Below are 20,858 nucleotides of genomic sequence, written 5' to 3'. Positions count from 1 at the left end.
GAGGGAGGGCTGTTTATAAATATCTGGGAATCCATTTTAGCCTGTAATAAAACAGCCTGCAGCATTACAGACTGCTATAGCCCACCATTTTGCTCAATAAATGTCTCCAGTTCAACTTCATAAACATTTCAAGCAGGCAAAAATGGAAAGTGTTTGATCTAACATTGAAGTAAATTCAACCAGAAGTTACATGAAGCACTTAAACACTTTTATTCAAATAAACTTAAGCGTCAGTCATTCTTTCGGGGTTTATACACACTTGTCAGTAGTTTGCTCTAGTGAAATCAGTGTTGCCAGAGAGGGAACAGGCTTCAAAGCCTGTCCAGGCTGTCACTGTACTTGGAGATATTTATACCTGCCAGCTCTGCCATTGTCACTAAGCTTGACTTTGTGGAGCCGCTTCTGTGAAACTGGTCTGTTACACATCTTAAGATTGGTCAATCTGGACCTGAACAGATGTAGCATAGCACTCCCATTTGGAGCTGTCGAATTTTGCGACTTTTATTCACCAAAGTCATGCCCCCCCCCATAGTTAAAAGATTCTAAAGTGTGTGTTTTCCCTGCAGAGTGGAGAGTTCCTGTCTGTGGACAGATGTAAAGTGCAAGGGGCCAGGTACCAGGATGACAGCATCACAGACACAACCGTTGGGGTATGTTTTTGGAACGGCAGCATTTTTACTTCTCCACTGTATCCCCCTGTGAATTCTCCCTCTCGTTCTTTTTTCTTTTCATCCTTCCAACACCCCCCTCTCTCCAGTGTCCTTTCCTCCCATGGGTCTCAGTTGTTTTCCAAGAAAAAGCAAAGAGTGAGGGAGAATGCGAGGGCAGGCAAACCAAACAGCACAGTCATCCATTATGGATGACTCGACCACAGAAGGCAGCCCCACGCTGGCTAAATCTTGACTGATGAGGAAACGAAAGAGGAGTGTTTGTGTTTGTTGTTGCCTTTATGCTGTTGGGTCTGTCTAACCTCGCTCTCCTAACCCTGCCTCCCCCTCTGACCAGCATGCAAGGCTGCTCCAGTAACCCAGTTCAAACTGAATATCTGAGCTGCAGGAACAGCGTTTCCCCAGCCACCTGCTGAGAGACCATGACTTTTTTATCTCCTCTGTCACAGTGGGCTCGCATCATTATCCCCCAGCCTCAACAGCTCAGCTCAATCATCCACTAAGCCAGCACCTCTCTGTCTCCCTCCCTGCCTCACCTCTTTCAACTCTCGCCCTCGATACGCTGGCCGCATACAAAATACCGAAAGAATACAGAATACCAAAAGCCAGAGAAAGAATCTGTTGAAGATTAATGGGACATGACGGTGGCTGTGGTGTATGATAAGCATCAACATTGTCCTCTGCGGCCCTCTTAGGTTATCTTTGCTCACCCCTTTTGCTTTAGGAGACAGAGACTGAAGACGGCGGGCCGGGGGAGGTGAGCAGCAGCTGGGATGTGAGCACTGAACGACCGGCCGGCACTGTTGGCAAGCTCTGCAAGACAGAGTCCCAGAACCACATGTCCCCCAGGTACACTGCTGAACACTACATCTGGAAACATAATAGTAAGATAACTCTCATTATGCTAGCATCTGTATTGTACAGACTACAGACTGTATTGTAAGGTGGATTTTTGTCGATCTTGTTTTTTGGATTTTTAAAAAATCTTTTTGCTCAGAAGATGTGGTGTTTCCTGTAGAGTTTTTGTTGAATGCTCCTCAAACCTCTGAGTCCAGTTCTTTCACTTCCTCTCTCTTCCTGCCGTGTATTTTAAGCCCCATTGCGGTTTGTTTCCTCCTCAGTAAAGTGGAGAACAGGCTGCAGCGGCGTCCCCGCAGCACCTCCATGAAGGACAGACAGAACTCCAAGGCCCAGAGTGACAGGACCAGCAGCATGGAGAGCGAGTGCTCCCCCGAGTCGCGGCTCATAGCACAGGTGCAGACAGATCTGCTCTTCTCTCCAGTAATCTTTTGTTTTGTCAGATGGAAATGCACTGGCCTGTGTCATCCTCTCACTCACTGGTTCTGATTGGTCCTAAAGGTTCCAAGAAAATCTGTGTATGACCAGTTGAACCAGATCCTCATCTCTGACGAACGCCTACCGGAGAGCATCATCCTCATCAACACCATGGAATGGCAAGGACAGGTGTGTGTGTGTGTGTGTGTGTGTGTTTTCCTATGCCTAACTCCTCAATCATAAAATCCCTCTCACTCAGCTCCTCATACATAGATGCACATGAGACATGCGGGTTCTTGCTGGGTAGAACGAACGTGCAAGGGATGCTACCAGTCTATCTTCATGCCTCTTAACATTAGCAAAGTTATTAACTCCTACAGTTGACAGCGGAGTCAGCCAATTATGTAAAAGTCAGCTTGGTTGGCATCATTACAAAAAGACAGAATACAAAAAAACAAACATAAACATGTTGGATCTACACGCTGTGTCTAGCCCAGCAGCGTGTTTTTCCTGCTTTTTCTCCGGCTGCTCAGCCCCGCCTCTCACCCTGTCCCTCTCATGTCTGTCTCTGTGCAGTATGTAGCGCAGTTGCTCCATGATCAGAGCCAGCCCATTGTGTCCACCTGCTCTGCTGCTGATGTTCAAGCCGCCTTCAACACTATCGTTACCCGCATCCAGAGATTGTGAGTCACACACATACACACACACGTTGTTTGAAAGGCGTAAGCCATCGGAAAGTTTTCATCTTCTTGCTCATCATCTCAAAGCGGCCTCGACATGTATGTTTATCACGGCCCGCTGCCAGAGAATTCCAGGATGCAGTCGCTCACATCTGCTGAAGTGCTCCCTGTCTGTGAACCCGTTCTCTCAGAATGTGCCCTTTTCCCCTGTTCGAGACTGACTTTCAGTCCTCACTCTCTCTCTCTCTCTCGGATCCATCCACTCGGCTGCCATCTCCTCAGGAAGTCATGTCAGTGGGAGACGAGGCTGCCTCAGTCTGCTGTGCCTCTTCTGTCAAGCCTGTTTCTCTTTAATCCAGCCGAACAGCGAGTTTTCCACTCTTTACACACCTGCTCCTCAGTCAACCTGTTTACTCCAGCTGGGGCCATGTCATGTAGAGCCATACACTCCTCTGATGTTAACACGCTCACTCAGTGCTGTCACTGCTTTAGCTGAGCAGGGTTTTTCCTGCATAGGGAATGGAATGGCATAGGGTGAGTTTTTGAAAGCCAGTAATCTCAGCACCTCGCAAAGAAAACGTTGAGTCATTGGTATTGAACAAACCTATCAAAACCCCACAGATATATTATGCTCATTTTTACAGTACAACCTTACTTAGCATTTAGCAACAATTTCAGGCTGTCTGCAAGTCTTAAAATGTCTTGACTTTGATTGCCTAAATTGAAGGTCTCAAAAGTCATTAAATATTGTTAAATACAACCTTCAAGTCTTGAATTCAGTTTTAGAGGTCTTAAGTATGTTGTGGCATCTGTTGTTGCTTTTTTCCCCATCTTCCTATTCATTTCAGTGACAAAATCAGTCTTATATTTCATTTTAACTGGCATTTACAAGCTTGTAAAAAGTCTTAGCTTTAACTTGATGAAACTTGCAGATACCTCGAAATTGGTACAGCAAGTGCCACTAATATGCAAATTAATATAGGACATCATCTGGCCCTCACAACAGGGGTACTGGCAAAGACTCATTTTAAGCCAGGAAAAACCCTGCTGAGGCGTAAACCTTTGTCTCAGACATCCACATTTTCTCTTTTCTCTCTCACACTCTCTCTGACACTCTCTCTCTTCCTGTCTCTTCCATCTCATTCTCACTCGCTCATTCCCTATCTCCTTATTACAACCCTTGCAGCTGTAACTGCAATGCACAGACACCGCCGACGATCAAGGTGGCGGTGGCAGGCGACCAGAGCTACCTGAGCACCATCCTGAGGTTTTTTGTGGAGCAGCTGGCCAACAAGACACCCGACTGGCTCAGTTACATACGCTTCCTGGTCATCCCTATAGGTAAGGCATCTGGGCTTAGCACAAACCTTACTGCAAGTACCAGTTATTGACTAGCTCGCCAAATATTTCCAGCATTGTTTTATACCTAAACTTAGTGGAAATCTATTGTTCTGCATTCATGCACAGGTTCTCATCCCCTGGCCAAGTACGTGGCCTCCTTTGACAGCAGGTTCAACAGTATCTTTATGGACACTGCATGGAGGGAGCTGTTCTGCAGGACGGAACGGCCCGCCTCAGGTAGGACCGAGCTCATGTTCTTCAGTGATGCACAGCTCTGGTGTCCAGCTATAAAGCAAGTCTGTGCATCTAATGTTCACCCACCATGAAAGAGAAAGAGATGGGGGTCAGAGCACAGGTCAGAGGGTGATGGATGGGGAAGATGAGATTTGGTCCAATTGCAAGAGACAGCTGCAGCCTGCTTTGCCCTTGCGAATGGCTCCGCGTCATCGCACCGCTCCTCTGCCCTATAAACCATCCGGAGCTGCATGTTGAAGGAAGCGCTCATCCAAACTCCCAGACCTCCACGCTGTCAGAGCTCCGATTCAAACATTTACCACAAGGGCTGTCGAACTCCATCACAAGCGCATCAGTTACACTGAAAACTTCACATGACATTGCAGGCTGGATATGTCATTGTGGAAAACAAACATTATGCTGAGGTCCCACACCTTGTTTTCTTTCTTGTGTGTTTTAACTTAATTCGTATGAATTGTGGTTTCAGCTTGAAACTTCAGTTCATTACTCTTTGCCATCTGGCAGCCAGTAAATTAATGAATAAAATATAGGCTTAATCAAAATGGGAGAAAATGAGACATTCAGTTTTGTAATTGCCTTATTATAGGACTATTTTTATAGAAGTGAAGCATTATTTTAATTAGGTTTCAATTAACTTGACACCCACATGCAGTTTGCACACCCACATGCAGGGTAATTGTTGGCTCTCACACACGCATGCACACACAAACGTCTATGCTCAAGCCTCTCTCTCCACACCTCCTCAGTTCTCACTTGTTGTGCCAAAACGAGTCTAGCAATCTTCGCCCCAACCTTACTTTCTAATTCACTTGGTAAAATTTTACTCACCATAGACAGAGTCCCACATACCATATTGAATCATCTCAAAACCAAATCACAAGGAAAAGTGAAAGATGGCTAGATTAAAAACATACTGGTTCTCTCCTCAATGGCCTATTCATGTTTTTTTCTTTGACGTTACCTGTCAGCACAACACTCAACCCTCTGAGTGCTTGCTTTCAGAGGGAGAGGTACATGCAGTTGCAGAGAAGCAGTGGGCCAAAATGAATTGACAACCAAAATCAGTCTGTTTCCACCCTCTTAAAATGTCAAAACATCTAGAAATGTACGCCAGGCAGAATGTGGCCCACAGGCCTTGTGTTTGACACACAATTCTGTGTGTCCTATGGTTGACCTCAAACACACAGACACCCCCCACACACACACACACAATTCAGTGGAATGTGAATGATTAACGCACACGGTCCTCTAGCGCTCTACTGTATGTAAGAATTAGCATTTGCATCAATTTGCTTGCATCTTGTTAGTCGGACAAACAATGCCCAACCCTGCACAGGAAAATCAGGTTGCTTACCGTTGTTTCTCTCTGTTCCCGGCAGATAACATAGATGTAGCAGGACGAGTTGTTCAGTATCTGGCGGGTGCCAACGTGTCCCACCAGTTCCCCATCTCAGAAGCTATGCTCACCTACAAACAGAAGAGGTACAGCAACTTTGATTATATGACTTTATGCATTCTCACGTGTGTTTGTGTGCCTGTGTGTATGCATGTATGTGTTTGTGCTTCTGTTCTCTTGAAGCATGTCTCTGTGTTGGAATGGTCTCTAACTTGTGGCACTGATGTTAATGTTCCTCTGTGTCTTGTTAAAATATAGTCTCAGGGGAAGAAAAATGGCTACGACTGCTCAGCCCCTCCTCAGGACTTGATCACTGTATCAAGTGAATACCGATTTAAATTGCATGGGGAAAATATACAGATGCGTATGCATGCAAACACACACCCACATACAGGCACATACATTAATAAACACACTCACAGACTGCTGTGATGTGTGATAGTGTACCCTCAGTTAGTTCATTTCCTCAGTAGAGCTGCTGTTTACTCTGACACAGAGGTCTGCTTCCTGACCTGAGCCTGACAGGCAGGTTTGGGCCCGTTTCAGATTCACTTTTTAATAAATAGGTCCGACTGGAGTGGGGCTAGAGCTTCAGTTTCAGGTCAGTGCAGACCTCTGCTTTGACGAGGTCTGACAAGAACCCACAGACAGACACACGCACAAATACAGATGCACTCCTGTTGGTTTTGCAGCGTTTAAACGAACTGCCCGTTGCCTCCGTGTGTTAGTTTGCTTGTTTTCTTTGAGGTTTGACCGAACCCTTCCCCTCTCTGTCAGAGTGGCTTCCTAGTGGTCAGAAGGTACTTAATACGACACACAATTTAACACTGTTGCATTCCTTCTTCCCCCTTTCCCTTTGGTTTGCATTCAAGGAAGAGAAGTTTGTATTTTGATTTTTACATCAGGTATCTAATTCAACTCTTGTTTTCTGCCCTCCTTATTTTCTCTCCTCCATTTGGCTTGAGCTTCTTGCTGTGTCTAACATTTCCCTTTTCACACTCGATACTCACTGTAACCTCACTTTGCACTCTATCCCAACCTGTGTCCTTGGTTTGGTGTGACTTTGATTCTTACTCTCAGTCCTCTGTGTTGTTGCTGTGAAGATATGCCTAACAACCTTAAAAACAACCCCAGCTATTCATGGTATTGATGGCTCTTTGAGAGTAGTCGAAGAACCAGGCAAAACTGGAATGTATGTTTGATTTTCTGGCAGCACAAACATCCAGCAATATCAATATCAATATCATCACCGATAATAAATGAATGGAAGGCTTTGGTGCAACTGCAAGATGTTTCAAATTTTGCCCAAATCATCTGCATTTAGATTAAAATACAAGCAAACCAGTAAAAGTGTCATTGCTGATTTAAGTTGATTTTAAAGGTGAGCTGACCAAGAAAAAATGTCATGGTTGCCCCATGACTTTCATTCTTTTAGCATTAGTGGTGGCTACATTTTACTGCTACTGTACCCAATGTTATTGATGTTTTGGACTACTGTCAGGTCAGAGAAATATTTAAATATGAGTCAAAGGAATTATAATTCAAGCAGCTTGCATTATGCTTTATCATACTAATTATGCTCTATTATACTATTTTTTTCAATGGTAATGTAGAATCATGTTGGTGTCCCCACTTCTACAGTACATTTAATTCACCCATACTGACGGTGGTATGCTAACTGTATTTCAAGCTTGGCGACAGCAGTGATCTTCGTCGAGCGTGTTTTTGTTTTTTTGTTTTTTTCAGTGCAGGTGATTGCGGTGAAATGCACAGTATAAATCTTAATCCCTTCAGATGGCACAGGAACAAAAGGACAGTCAGTGCTCAGTAGAGCCCTAGTATGTTGAAAAGGTCACGGCTGTTCAGTCCTTCAGTGTGCTCGACACTTAGCAACAGCCACAGTTTGCTTCCTGACTCCTAACAGCCACACGGTTACAACCACTGAACCCAAGATAACTATTACTCTTATTCCCATATCCAAAAGAAAATAATAACCCCAACCCTGTCCTTCTTAAAGAGGGACGGTGTCTCATTTTGGTTGTAAGGAGCGGTCCTTTCATTCATCTCATTGTAGCGTGACCCCAGAATAACCCCATTCCACCCAGCCAGTCATGTGCCATCTCCACTGCGATGGGACATGGTGTAGGCCATGCAAAGGCCATCATCCTTCCAGGGCCATTGAGTGTTCATGTGCACCTCTGGAGTGTTGAAGTGTTAAAACCCATCCCCGGCCGGACTCACAGCCCCTCTTTTCTCTCTCTCTGCTCACAGCCCTGATGAGGACTCCTGTCAGAAATTTGTGCCATTTATTGGGGTAAGGAGGATTTGTTTTACGCAAACGCACCAAGCAGGGCAACGGATTCATTCTGTGCTTGATTTTGTTGTCTTACTCCGACACCTTTTCTTCTCGCAGGTGGTAAAGGTTGGGATTGTGGAGCACAGCCTCTCAACTTCAGGTAAGGCTCTTTCTGTTTTATACGCATGCTAACTTTCCCAGCAGGTACAAACACGCAGATAGTATTATCTGCCAGGTTACTGCAGTCAAGAGTCTCCATTACCTCAAAGTGTGATGTTATCCACTAATGTGAGCCATTCTCCGCCTACTGCGCAATTGTGAGCGATACAAACAAGTGGATGAGGAACATGGAGGAGGAGTGTCTGTGTTATACATGGGTCAACCCAGCTCTGATGTAAATTAATAGTGAGGATGTTACATGTATTGGGACAGAAGGGGGAGAATGACCCAGACTTACTGTCTGAAATGCCATGAAATTTGCTCCAAAATGTTGAGATTATCACCAGGATTGATGTGTTTCAACACAGGCAAGTAATATATACCTTTTTGTTATGTATTTATTCACTTTAAAGCTTTGTGAATGACATTCTTTCCTCCCCCCTGCTGTGCAGTGGACTCAGATGATGCCATGGGGGGCAATACAAGCATCCTGTCCTCCCCAACGCCCCCATCGGCTGGTCCGTATGGGAAGGAGATTGGGGGAACGCCCCCTCAGTCTCCCTCTGTCTCCACCGCCCTCTCTGGAGCTGGGTACGACAAGACTCACTTAAACTCAACTTTATCTGCCATATACATACAATGAAAGAAACAAATCCTAGTCTTTCAATGGCTGGCAATTGAGTAATAAGCTTTGTACTGGTGACAAAACTGTTTTCTTATCTCACAGTAGTCTTTTTTGCCTTTTGTCTGCAAGTGTGAACTGTGTTTGAGCTGGAAGCTAAACACCCACCACCTTTTCTCTCGTCTCCAGTTCTCCGTGTTCAGGCGGCGAGGTGATGGGGCTCCAGGTGGACTACTGGACGTGGCAAGGCCCGGAGAAGAAGAGGGAGGGAGAAAAGAGAGACGTGGGACTGAAGAACACGCTGAAGAGTAACTTCCGTTCGCTGCAAGTCAGCCGCCTGCCCTGCGGCGGAGAACTCACCCCTCCACCCAGCATGGCCATGACTGTGGTCACCAAGGAGAAGAACAAGAAAGGTACAGCTGGGGAATATGACTCACACACACGCACACACACACACACACTGTATGAAGGAATGTAAATAAAAATTGTGGTATCTAGTAGTCATACATTACAAAGTGGAAGTGAATGCATGACATGTACATTTACATTGAAAGCATTTAGCTGATGCTCATGAATACATTTTAATTCCTAGATCCTCAACATTATTAATAAGCAGTGTCTCAAAGCCACAATGTAACTGAAGTAGAGTCCTCATACTGAAAGCTGCTCCCAGGAATATGATAAATATAAATTTATTAACACCTACACAGGTGACATTTCAAGCGCAGTGCTCTTCATCAGATAACAGGCAGTTGAAAACCACCAGCTAAAACACACGTACTTCCCTAAAGGGCTGTGTCATTTAACTAGCCACCGGACCCCAAACACGCTTCATGCATAGTGCCAGCACCACAAAATAGACCTGACTTTGACAGTAAAATAAAAACATAGTGTTAATACATGTATACACCTTGGGAGCAGCTTTCAGCATGCTGACTCTGCTTTGTGCCATGTTTTCTAATCTGTAATAAATATTCCTCTGTCTAGGAATGTGCATGTATAATAGAGACATGCTAGGAAAAGGAAGATTTCTTTACTGGGAAAGGGCCATTACAGAAATAAGGGTGCGAGAAAGACTGTTTGTTTTTTGCATGACTCACTCTGTGCCTCCCTCTACAGTGATTTTCCTCAGCAAGAAGCCCAAGGAGAAAGAGCTGGACTCTAAGAGCCAAGTGATTGACGGTATCAGCAGGTTGATCTGTACAGCCAAGCATCAGCACACTATGCTGAGAGGTGAGGCCAGTCATGGATACACTCACACACACACACACTGCAGCACAGTTGAGGTGTTCTACTGCCATCTAGTGGAGATGTCAAGTACAACAAATCTCTCCTCACAGTTACATAGGGTGTCTACTCTTTAATATATTAGTCCAAATTCACAAGCATGAGTTATTGAATTTTTGATGTTCTCTTTGAATTAAATTACCATCCTTTTTGCTCATGTATTACATTACAATCCTTCTTGGTCTTCAGTTTCTATCGACGGAGTGGAGTGGAATGACGTCAAGTTTTTCCAGCTGGCCGCCCAGTGGCCGACTCATGTCAAGCACTTCCCAGTGGGAATCTTCGGCTACACTAAGCCCATGTGACCCCGGCCACCGCCCACTCACCGCCACACTCTCCCCTGCACTTGTCTCACCGAGAGGAGAGGCTACGGAGACGTCGAGGAAACGCCAACTGGCCCCGGCAGTAATAGTTTTCCTGTGGAAACCTTACTGACTCGTAACCACGTGTTCAACACACAATCCAAGTTTCATGTTGTCGATTTGATGTTCTCGATGTTGATGTTGTTGGTTGTTGTTGTTTTTTTACACACTACAAAAAGAACAAGTACTATTTTGTAAGATTTGTGCTGCCGCCTCGGAAGTATTTTGAGGTTTTTGACAATTTGCCACATTTCGATAATGGCAGCTGTGTTTGCACTTTGTTTTTGTTAACATTTTATTATTTCTGTGAAATCCTACGTTTATTGTTACTCTATAGACAATGGAGGAGTGTGCTGGTGATGTGCAGTGGTGTGTGTGAGATCGTTTGAGACTGTGTTCGTGTTTGTTTTTGAAAGTTGGAATATTGCTGTGAATCTAGATGGAATCCTTCCCTTCTAACTCAGTGCTCTGTTTTCTTACTTGTCCCTTACTTTATTTTTCTCAAAAGCGTAATTTTTATAGCGAGGAACACATAACTTTGTTCTTTCTGCCTTGTTGCTTTTTAGCACACTGTGTACCTAAAGCAAATCGAAAACAATTCAAGCAAGGTATTTTTGAAGGTAGCTATTATGAATGTAGCTATAACGCATTTGTAACATGTAAACAGTTCATCAAATGAATCCTTTGTTCATCAGTGTAAGGAAGTTCTTGTATAGGTGTCAGTATAGATTCATTACCTAAGGCTGGAGGCCTGTAAAGTTATAACCACTTTGAAGCAGGGTAACCTGATACTCAATATAATGTATTTCAACTCCAACAGCTGAATGCCAAATGTATGAATCCCTTTAGTTGTGACTGCATTCTGTCTATGTTTCAAGGTCCTGATTTGTTTTTTACAATTCATTCCCAGTTGCTGTGTAATTTGGCCTTTTACTAGAATAATTAGAGCTTTTATACCACTTATTTGTGAAAAGTGGTCTCGTGTTCAGCTAGGTCACAAAGCAAAGATGTGTTGGCTTACTAGAGTGTCCGTGTCACAGACCTGCAGTAACTTATGTATTACTGGATTAGACCACATGTGTAGTGATGTGCCAAAGTCAAGTTTGTATTACAGTCTAACCACCAGAGCTTTCAGCTAGACACGTCTCTTGGCTAAACTTCACACTACGCTGAAAATATACAGAAAATGTAATTGTCGTCAGATCAGTACTGAGAGTACTGAGGGAAAAAAAAAAGAAACTTCATAAACTTTATACAGTAAAGTGCTCCACATTTGGTCAGATCAGAACACATTATGCATGTAAGTATGCACATCCTAAACAAGCAATTGCCATTGTGTCCCTTAACACAGCCTCACTGTGGCTGGACATGCAAGTAGTACAAACATAACATAACCTAAACTACTGTCATCAGATAGGTAATCCATTCAGTATTGTGTAGGCCTATTTCTGGACATTTAGTAATGAGGATGAGTTGGTCTGACTTGAAACGGGCTTTGACAATACTGTCGAGCGCAGTGCAAGTATTGTTTTTAAAATGATTTCATGGTGGAAAAAGCGTATGGTTGGAGTGTTGCCAGATGTCCCAAGTCACTGCCTATGTGTGTCTGTGTAGGTGTGATAAATGTTTGATGGTACTCCCTGAATAGTGTTACTTATGTGAACTTTTTGCAATAGGAAACCTTTGGACAAAGGGCCTTCTGTATGAGTTTCTTTGTTGTTGCTTTTTATAAAGTGAAGACTTACAAGCTTTGATAGGCTGGCTTTTTTAGTATTGTATATAAATATACAAGATGTACTATTGTGAATCGCAAATCCCCCCCTCCCCTCGACTAAATTGAAAGCACAAACAATTTAGCTTTGTTTCTCACCTTAAATGCCAAATATATTTCCATAACTCATAATTATGAAGTTGGATTTCTACAATGCAAACACTATTAGATATGTAATTTCTCATACATTTCTCCCACTGTGTAATGCACTTTCTTATGGTTTTATACACCTTTCAGCTCTAATTGGGACACCCTTTTGGTTTTGAGGTGAAGTGTTAGAATCCATGTTTGAAATATAAACCACTACCTACTAGTCATCAGAAGGCTGTACTTGTTTTCAGTTTTACCCTTTTTCAGTAGGGATGTCATGTTTATGTGGATGGGATTAAGCGCCTTCTGAGGTCTGAGAAACCATCACGGCTCTCTGTTACTTTTTTGTTTTGCCACTTGATGTTGAAAAGCTTCAACAGCCACCACCATACGTGTCTGCCTGTGACTGTACAGTCGACTTGTCTTTGTTTCCTGGTTTTTGAAGTGTTCGCTCTCTCCTCTCAGCTGGGAGATGACCTGGCCCTTGTGGATTTGTAAAACCCGGGCTGTGAAGTGCTAGCCGGGCCGGAGTCGCGCGTGGAGGGAACTTGTCATGCGAGTTAGCCCTTTAAATACGAAAAGGGCGTTATGACAACAAGTGTATTTCAATGTATTTGACCTCAAGAGTTTTTTGCCCTAAATCTAGAGGTAGCATGGGGGTGTTTTACATGACCGGATCAATGAGCCGGCACGCTTCACACTTCACACCAACGTTCTCTTCAATCCAACACGGAGCACTGCAGTTAACTTCAACATCACTTGTTCATGAATGATCAGACTACAAGTGTTGCAACATGCTGTCTCAATGATCCGGTTACTGGAAATGCCACCCAGTGTCTTTGCACAAACCCTATTTTAAATGACATGACAGTATTTTTAAATTTACCACTAAAAATATGGGTTACTCTGCATGTTTTACTATAGATGTAAATATGTTTTGGATTTTTATATTGTTTTGTTTCTTTCCATGCTCTCACAAGCAGTTGTGTTTAATAAAATTTTTAATCTTCTGTACAAACAGTATTTGTCTTCATTCATGCTGCGTTCTTATTCAGTCATTTTATTTTAATGACAATTGTAATGACCGAAACAACATTACAAAGCATTGTACAGCTTTTGTCCAGCGATAAAACACAATAATCTTCAGTCCCAAACATATCCAGAGTCAAGTTGTCAGTGTCTGTTATTTAGCAGAGATGGAGGGCAGGTTGATGTAACTCTTCATCGGGGGCAGAGGTTTGATCTTGCGTCCGGCCCAGCCCCCCTTCCTCTGCCACAAGCCACTTGAAGGGCGAATGCCGAGCCAGCGGTTGCGTCCGGCTTTGCCAATGATCCGTTTATTGTGGTCGATATTGGACACGCGACCCACCGTCACCATGCAGGTCTCCAATACCTGTGTGTGTCATGACAAAATGTGAGTAAAGACAGCAGAGTTTGGTCTTACATACATGACATGGGTCATTTTAATCCAAAGAGTCTCACCTGAACCTGCTGCTTTGAAGGAAGCTGGACAATTGCGGTTCCGTTTACTTTACGGAGCAATACACCACTTGTGCCTGAAAAAACATGAAATGAACCACAATATTACTATTTTGTACTAACCACATTACAAATATCATGTCACAACAGCTATTACACTGTTCCAAATGTAAAAAGCAATTATAAGATAATTATAAGCAAGATAAGAATGAGTTGTCACAACAGAGAATGGGACATAGCCAAGACAATAGAGTACTGAAGATAAAAGTAGTCACGCCAACCAAACATACTGAAAATAAGATAAGATGCAGTTTCTTCACTGACAGTTACAGGTTGAGGTGGACGTGCAAGTGTGCATCGATAGGTAGAATAGATTAGAAATACTCTAATGACATCATTGAGACAATTTGTTCTGCAGCTTACAAACAGTTACTTCCTCATTCAACACACAATTATATCACATGGGAGAAGTGGAATCACCTATTAAAATAAAATGCATGTTGTACAATAATACATATTCAGAGTTTCAGTGCTTTGTTGTCATCAACCCTCATCAAGATAAAGTGCATACTATAAAGTGCATACAATATAACACGAACATGCAAATAACATGACAGGTTACCTGCAGCACGGATGTACTCGGCTCCCTTCCCTGGAAGTATTTCCAGGTTGTTCACCAAGGTGCCCACAGGGAGAGCTCCTAGTCGGTAGGCATCACCCTCATTGGCTGAGACTGGAAAGTGAAAAACACAAAAGTTACACAGGCCAAAGTTGTCCAGTATTAACCAAAGCTTGGACAAAGCACACACCACTGATCTCAAATGAAGGAGTTTAACCAAACAAGCTGACAAAATGGCAATTAACTCATACCTGCCATGCGTCCAATAACTCCAGATGTTTTGAGGATGTCTCCGACCTGCATGCTCTCTGTAGCGATGATCCATCGCTTTCTGTTGCCTCCAGCTACCAGGGCAATATCTGCTGATCTATTGCGAGGAGCAAAACAGATTATGAGGACACTGACCTATATTCATGATCTTTTTTTAGAAACGTTAAAAAAATGTATTGTATCGTCATGTGTGGTGGAAGCTAAGTTTAAGAGGCCTTGATCTCACCTGCATGGGTCATATCGGACTTCAACAACCTTCTCTTCGAAGATCTGGTCCTCTTTGCCGGGTTCATAGCGAAGCCGCTGGAAGTCGATCCAGCGGTATTTCTGTTTGTGGCCACCGCCGATGCCATGTGTCCGTATCCTTCCTGTATGGCAGAGAAAGATCAGCGCCCATGTGGAAACTCACTACAGACAGTAATGCAAATACAAACTACTATTATCAACTATTATCAAGGCACTTCTATCTATTTCCGAAGCAAGCATATTTCATTTTGAGATGACCCTTGTCTCACCTGAGTGATCTCTGCCTCCTGTCTTTTTCATCCCAATGGGCTTGATAGTGTACTTCTCCCTCTGCTTCCACAGTGTGCGGTTCTGGTCCAGAGACGCTGTTGTGAGGAAGCCTCTGCACTGCCGGACTGTGCAGAACACAGTCACAGGTGGCAGAGACAGCTGAGCGATGGAGATGGCCTGAGTTCCCAGCTTAGTCTGCGCCACTGCCTGGAAACACAGTGAGGAGGACAACTTGTTTGGTACTTGTGACGGTGTGAGTTTATTACCAACCATGATAGTGTCTGTGTCCATGAAATGCACCGTCTACCTGTGAGGACACCAGAGCAGGCTGGGACAGAGACAGGCACCGCAGAGCCCGAGACAGACACGACACCGCCATGACAGAGTCCTCTTGACAAGGCTGGAGGGCAGAGAGGAGGGAAGATATCAGTTGTTAGTTTACTGGCATAAAGCTTGGCTCTTTTATCCATCGCCTGGCATGCAACATTAGCCTGGCTGCGTGCAGTAGCTGGCAGTCTCTCTTCCTTTGAAAACAGACAGCTATTAACCAGCTAGTCCTTCATCTACTGAACCAAAACTTAACGTACCAATCAAATAGTTAAAGTGACCAACAAAATATCACTAGCCACCAAGTTTGGAGTAAAGCCACTGTTGTATAGCTGGCTGGATTATGCCAATGCTGTCACCCGCCTGTCTCACAACTGACTAATAACGTTAGCTAACGCTAGCTTAGTCTGTAGCTAACTAACTAAGGTTAGCGAACTACGGCCGAATTATTAAACCTGCCTTTTGTTTTCTTTTGCGAGAAATACAGCCAAATTGGTTATTAATCTGGTAAACTAATTCAACTGTCGTCTGGTGTAAATATGACATTAAACCAACCTTTATACTTAAGTTATTTCATCCCAATCCTCTTCTGCGTCCTTCACTGTCTTGCACGCTATGTCGCGCACTGATGACGTGTCTCCAGACCACAACTCTCCTCTATTTTTTTTCTCTCTGGTATTTTTCTAGCTTCCTGAGATTCTCTCTTCCCTTGTTTACAAGTTCAAAGATATGTATGCAGTGCTTACTTTGTGGGAGAGTGCATGGCGCAGCAGCTATCCATAGTAGCCTATTTTTATTTATTGTGTTTGGTATATATTTTTAATCTGATAAATAAAGTAATTGTTTTTAAATCTAGGCACGGAAGAATGTGAATGCTTAATGTATTAATTGTGAAATTATTGTTTGTGTGTTGCAGTGATTGCAGGAGGGTCTTATCACTGCTCTTGCTGACCGTGATTTGTTTGTTTTGCTTTATTGTTGTTTTTTTTATTCCGCCCAGGTCTTGCAGGACTCTAGGACGAAAAGAATTGGGAGGTCGTCTTGTAAGGGCGGACTTCTCAGCGGACTTCTCACTTCTCAGTTCCCTGAAAGACGCATATAGCTCGTATCCTGTTAGACCGAGAACCTATAGGAGTGTCTCACCTGTTTGCTTATATACTTGCACGTGTGAAGTGGAGTGTCCACAAAACCTAGTGTGAAACGTTGTAGTGCCCTGTGTCCTGGACTGTGGATCTTATCACTGGTAGAGAATAAACTTTCTCGGTTAACTAGTATACAAAGAATACGGAGCGAGGCTCAGGGGGCGCGGGACCTCATCATTTACAAATTCTGTATGTATGGCAGTGCTTTCATATATACAACAACCTTTTAATGTTTACAAGCTACGTTTTCCATTGTCTCATCTTTATAACAGTCATTACAATGCTGTATAGAATTCGGTGTTGGAGTGGTACTGTTTGATGAATAGATAATGTGAAAATAATGTGTGATTCAATCTTTCAGACCCCGCAGTTGGAAACAATATTAAGCCTATATATATTATCTATGATTCATTGTATTTCAGAACTACTTCAAACAATTGTATAAAAATCTAAGTGCAACAATTTGTACAAAAAATTGGTTGGATTTAGTCAAAGGAATAAAGTTTTGTTTTTCGGACAAGAAAAGCACCAAGAAATGCAAGGCAATGCAATTTATTTAAATGCTGATAAGGCAGATGATACAACACACACACACACACACACAGTGGTGTCTCTCCACGCCACTGCCACCTAACCGCCAGCAGAGGGAGCCAGAGAGCAGCACAGAGCCAGCGTCAGGTGGGATGGCAGCTGATAAAGATGCATCCACTGCCAGCTGACTGTAACCTGGAGGAGACACAGCTGACGCCAATCAGCAATCAGACTCTCTCTGGATACGAGGAGAGCAGTTGTTGGAGGAGAGGGAGAGGGCAGGAGGAGAGACAGACACAACTCCTCCACCCAGAGAGCTGTGGTCTGGAAGGAGGAGAAGCGGTTTTGCATGTTTGCATCACGGCAGCAACACAGCAGCTTTACGGCTTCTCCTGCTTCCAGACCACAGCTCTCTGGGTGGAGGAGTTGCATCTGTCTCACCTCCTGTCCTCTCCCTCTCCTCCAAAAACTGCTCTCCTTGTATCCAGAGAGAGAGTCTGATTGCTGATTGGCGTCAGCTGTGTTTCCTCCAGGTTACAGTCAGCTGGCAGTGGAGGGGGAAGACACCACAACACACACACACACACACACACACTCTCACACATACACACATAAAACACCGCCTAGATGTTGGGCTCGTGATTTGTTTTCTTTGCCTTCTTGTCAGCAGGGAGGCAGATCTTTTCCTCCATTTTGCAGCCTTCTCTGAGCCGCTTGTTTCGGCACAGGGGACACTGGTGTCGCCGCGTCACCCTGGACCTTTTCCTGGGCCGAGAGGCGCTCTCTTCCTCCTCTCTCCCTCTCTTCCTGGAAGTCTCACTTTCAGTGTTGGGCTCAGTCTGTCCAGCAGCCTTCTGGCTCAGCATTTGGTAGAAGTAGCTGCACTCCCCGTGCTGCTCCCAGCTGGCCATCAGGTGTTTTTGGAGGTCCCTGATGGTGATGAAGTGGTCATCACAGGAGCCGCATGGGTAGCAGTACTCGCAGAGCCTCTCGCTGACAGCCAGTACGCTCCTGATGCCAATGTGCTCATTGCCGGGCAGCTGGAGCTTCATCCTGAGACTCTCAGTGCTGAGAGCTGCTGAGGGCCCAACTGGAGAAACACAGCAGGCAGGCGGTTAGAAGAACTCCTTATTATATTCAGCTTAGGGTTACTTGATATCTGATAACATACAACATTACAACATTATCTGATGACATAGGTATCTCAGTCTATAAGACAGCGCTCTCTAGCATCCAACCATGGAAGCTCCAACTGCACCACATCTGTCCTTTAAAAACACGTCAGTTCAAGGCCTGGAGCCAGAGGGCTGTAAGTAAAAACTTTACAAGAGAGCCAAAACAAAAAAGTCGACCAAACAAGTTACTGTTTCTTAAAGCAAGAGGAACTTAGGCCAAGGCTTTGACTAGCGCACCAGTTCCCTACCTGGAATAAGAGGCAGAAAACAAGTCTCCTCGTGGTTGGAAACAGTTTGTCCTCTTCCAGAGGAAGGGCCAGAGGTTTCCACAGGACCGGTCCACAGTCTGGACCTGGTCTCAGGTGTACCAGCATAGTTAGAGATCCTCCTGCACTCCACAGCCACCAGTTCATCTGAAGAGAAGAGATGACACAGTTAAGAAAACTCTTCAAAGGGGATGCTGTGTTGCATTTTTACAAGAATTAAAAGTGGGAAAATATTTTTTGTGTGATTGTAAGTTATGTGACAACATTCCTACCTGGGTTCCCTGTGGGCTGGAGGATATAAAACACTTCTGGAGGCTCGTTAGTTGAATCCATGTCATTCATGTCTGCTTTGTTCAGCGTTGTTAGAGAAAAGATGCCAACAGGTTTGCCAACAGTGCACTAAAATGGAATGACTGGTTGGGTAACAATGGTGATGCACTCCACAATGCATTTATGATGTTTCAGAGTTCTGTGCATTATGTCACCACTGATTTTAAGTGATTTTGTATGGGGGAAAAACAAAACAAAACTTATCAATACTATAAATAAGCCATTTTTCTGTTTGACTTCTCTGTATTGGAGTGGTTGAATGAATGAATGAAGCTTCCTGTAGAGTCAGTGGTAGTATTGTATTTGTGATGTTGTGGGTTTTGGATCTGGATCTGGATCTCATAACCTTTGATGCAAGCCTTTGCTCGTATTTCTGTCCCGCTTCGTTACTGCGACTCATCTGATGAAGCAGAAATGACATAAAAATCAAAAGTGTAGAATGTATTTACTTTGTTGCTGCTCACTGGAATCATTTTATTACTCACTCTCATCAGGTGTAGTCAAAATTCACCATGAATCAGTATTTGAAATATAGATTTAGGGCTTTATGTTCCTTACAGAACATAGTCTTATGTCCTGTTCCATCTTCCTGGGATCCCAATGGGACCTTTGAAACATTGTCAGTTTAACTAAATGAAATTTATTGGGAGCATTCAAGAAGAGTCACGAGCCATTACTCTACAAAGTGTTCCATCTTCTGCCATCATCTTCTGCTCAGTACTTGGCTCTTTGTCTTCCTCTCCTCATTTATCCTGCCGGTTTCAAGTTAAGAAAAGTTTGTAACTTGTTTTTTTGTGATAGAAATTAATTTGCCTTTCTGCTTGCCCCCCCCACAGGGAGGTCAAAGGTCAGGGGCTTGAATCCCTTCTGGTTGAAAAATGGTCTTCCTACTCATTATTCCCTCCTTGTTGAGTGTGGAAGTGTCTGTCCACCAGTTTGCTGCTTTACGTGAGGAAAAGGCATCTTGAGGGTGTTTAGAGTGAGATGTTCATAGGGTGCAAGAGTTAGTTGAGGGTGTTTAGGGTGATATTGCTGACTTCACAAGTATTAGTTTCACATCTTTCCTGTGTCGTCCACAAATATTAAGCTGCCCACATAAATGAGTCCGTAAAGCTCCTCATATACATTGTTCTCCATGTTCATTATTGTGTGTGTGTGTGTGTGTGCGTGCATGCATGCGTGTGTGTGTGAGAAAGTCATTCATTCGTTGAAAAGCAGTTAATGGCACAGACTTTGTCAGAAAGGCCTCTATATACAGTATATACTGTACTTCTGTATGGCGTCTAAAGTCTATGGCTTAATCCTTCTGAAATCAGTTTTCAGTGCTTTTCTTGGACAAATTAGACTAATGAGGGAATGGACTGCACAAGTATTGTAGCCTGGTAATCATGAGCTTGAGTTGTTTCAAAATTCATGAAGCTGTTTTCCTGGTTTAGCCTATGGGCCATTATGCCGGTGTAGAAACTAAACTTAAGAGAGAATGTTGCCTGAATAGGGAGAGGGGCGAGGAAAATCTGTCTGATTAATTATTGCCCAACAGATAGGGATAAAGCCTATTCTTAACAAGATAAGTAAATGTAGAAAATTTAAATTAAAAATTGAATAAATATTTTACTTTTTACAATTTGACCACCAGATGTCACCATTTGCTCTCTGCCATGCTTTCCCGTGGGGAAAAAATAAATGGGTGGAGGGGGGTATATAATAATGCAATGCTTTCGCACATCTCCTGTGGTACCTGAACATTTTAAAACTGGACAGGGTGTCAACGCACTAAATCCTTCATCCAATATTATTTGCCACGAAAACTTCCAAACCTGCGTATATTAAATACATGTCTGGGGACAAAGTGGGCTGATGAATGACAATATGTTATCATTTGATCAGTGTGATTGACTATTAGACTGTAGGACACCAAACTATCCTGCACACACACACACACACACACACACACATCTACAGGGAACACTGGCCCCCCTTGGGTGCTCCTCTGATGTGATT

General features: G+C 43.6%; 2 protein-coding genes across 2 annotated transcripts in view; one reads left to right on the top strand and one right to left on the bottom strand.

The window, feature by feature from the left end:
• Window positions 1-13,166, top strand: part of LOC139658429 (phosphofurin acidic cluster sorting protein 2-like) — a 48,510-nt gene extending 35,344 nt beyond the window's left edge. The window contains exons 11-24 of the mRNA XM_071536559.1: window positions 567-650; window positions 1,393-1,517; window positions 1,790-1,922; window positions 2,028-2,132; window positions 2,520-2,626; window positions 3,810-3,964; window positions 4,091-4,201; window positions 5,599-5,701; window positions 7,887-7,929; window positions 8,029-8,071; window positions 8,523-8,661; window positions 8,882-9,105; window positions 9,812-9,925; window positions 10,169-13,166. Coding sequence (XP_071392660.1) covers window positions 567-650; window positions 1,393-1,517; window positions 1,790-1,922; window positions 2,028-2,132; window positions 2,520-2,626; window positions 3,810-3,964; window positions 4,091-4,201; window positions 5,599-5,701; window positions 7,887-7,929; window positions 8,029-8,071; window positions 8,523-8,661; window positions 8,882-9,105; window positions 9,812-9,925; window positions 10,169-10,284 — 1,602 coding nt within the window. The 3' untranslated portion in view covers window positions 10,285-13,166. The remainder of the gene's footprint in view (window positions 1-566; window positions 651-1,392; window positions 1,518-1,789; window positions 1,923-2,027; window positions 2,133-2,519; window positions 2,627-3,809; window positions 3,965-4,090; window positions 4,202-5,598; window positions 5,702-7,886; window positions 7,930-8,028; window positions 8,072-8,522; window positions 8,662-8,881; window positions 9,106-9,811; window positions 9,926-10,168) is intronic.
• Window positions 13,167-13,242: 76 nt separating this feature from the next.
• mrpl2 (mitochondrial ribosomal protein L2) lies at window positions 13,243-16,034 on the bottom strand. Its single transcript, XM_071536560.1, has 8 exons — window positions 15,969-16,034; window positions 15,394-15,486; window positions 15,086-15,293; window positions 14,797-14,938; window positions 14,552-14,667; window positions 14,304-14,414; window positions 13,685-13,758; window positions 13,243-13,595 (listed from the first exon to the last, which is right to left on the bottom strand). The coding sequence occupies exons 2-8, from the start codon at window positions 15,463-15,465 to the stop codon at window positions 13,386-13,388; spliced, it is 933 nt and encodes a 310-aa protein (XP_071392661.1). The 5' UTR covers window positions 15,466-15,486; window positions 15,969-16,034; the 3' UTR covers window positions 13,243-13,385.
• Window positions 16,035-20,858: the final 4,824 nt, after the last annotated feature.

Source organism: Centroberyx affinis, unplaced genomic scaffold, assembly GCF_046629955.1.
Source record: "Centroberyx affinis isolate AG114_WGS23_722 - 3 ecotype Tasmania unplaced genomic scaffold, CSIRO-AGI_Caff_v1 ptg002900l_1, whole genome shotgun sequence".
Lineage (NCBI taxonomy): Eukaryota > Metazoa > Chordata > Actinopteri > Beryciformes > Berycidae > Centroberyx > Centroberyx affinis.
Note: the sequence above shows the minus strand (reverse complement) of the source record. Positions and strands in the feature narration are given on the sequence as shown.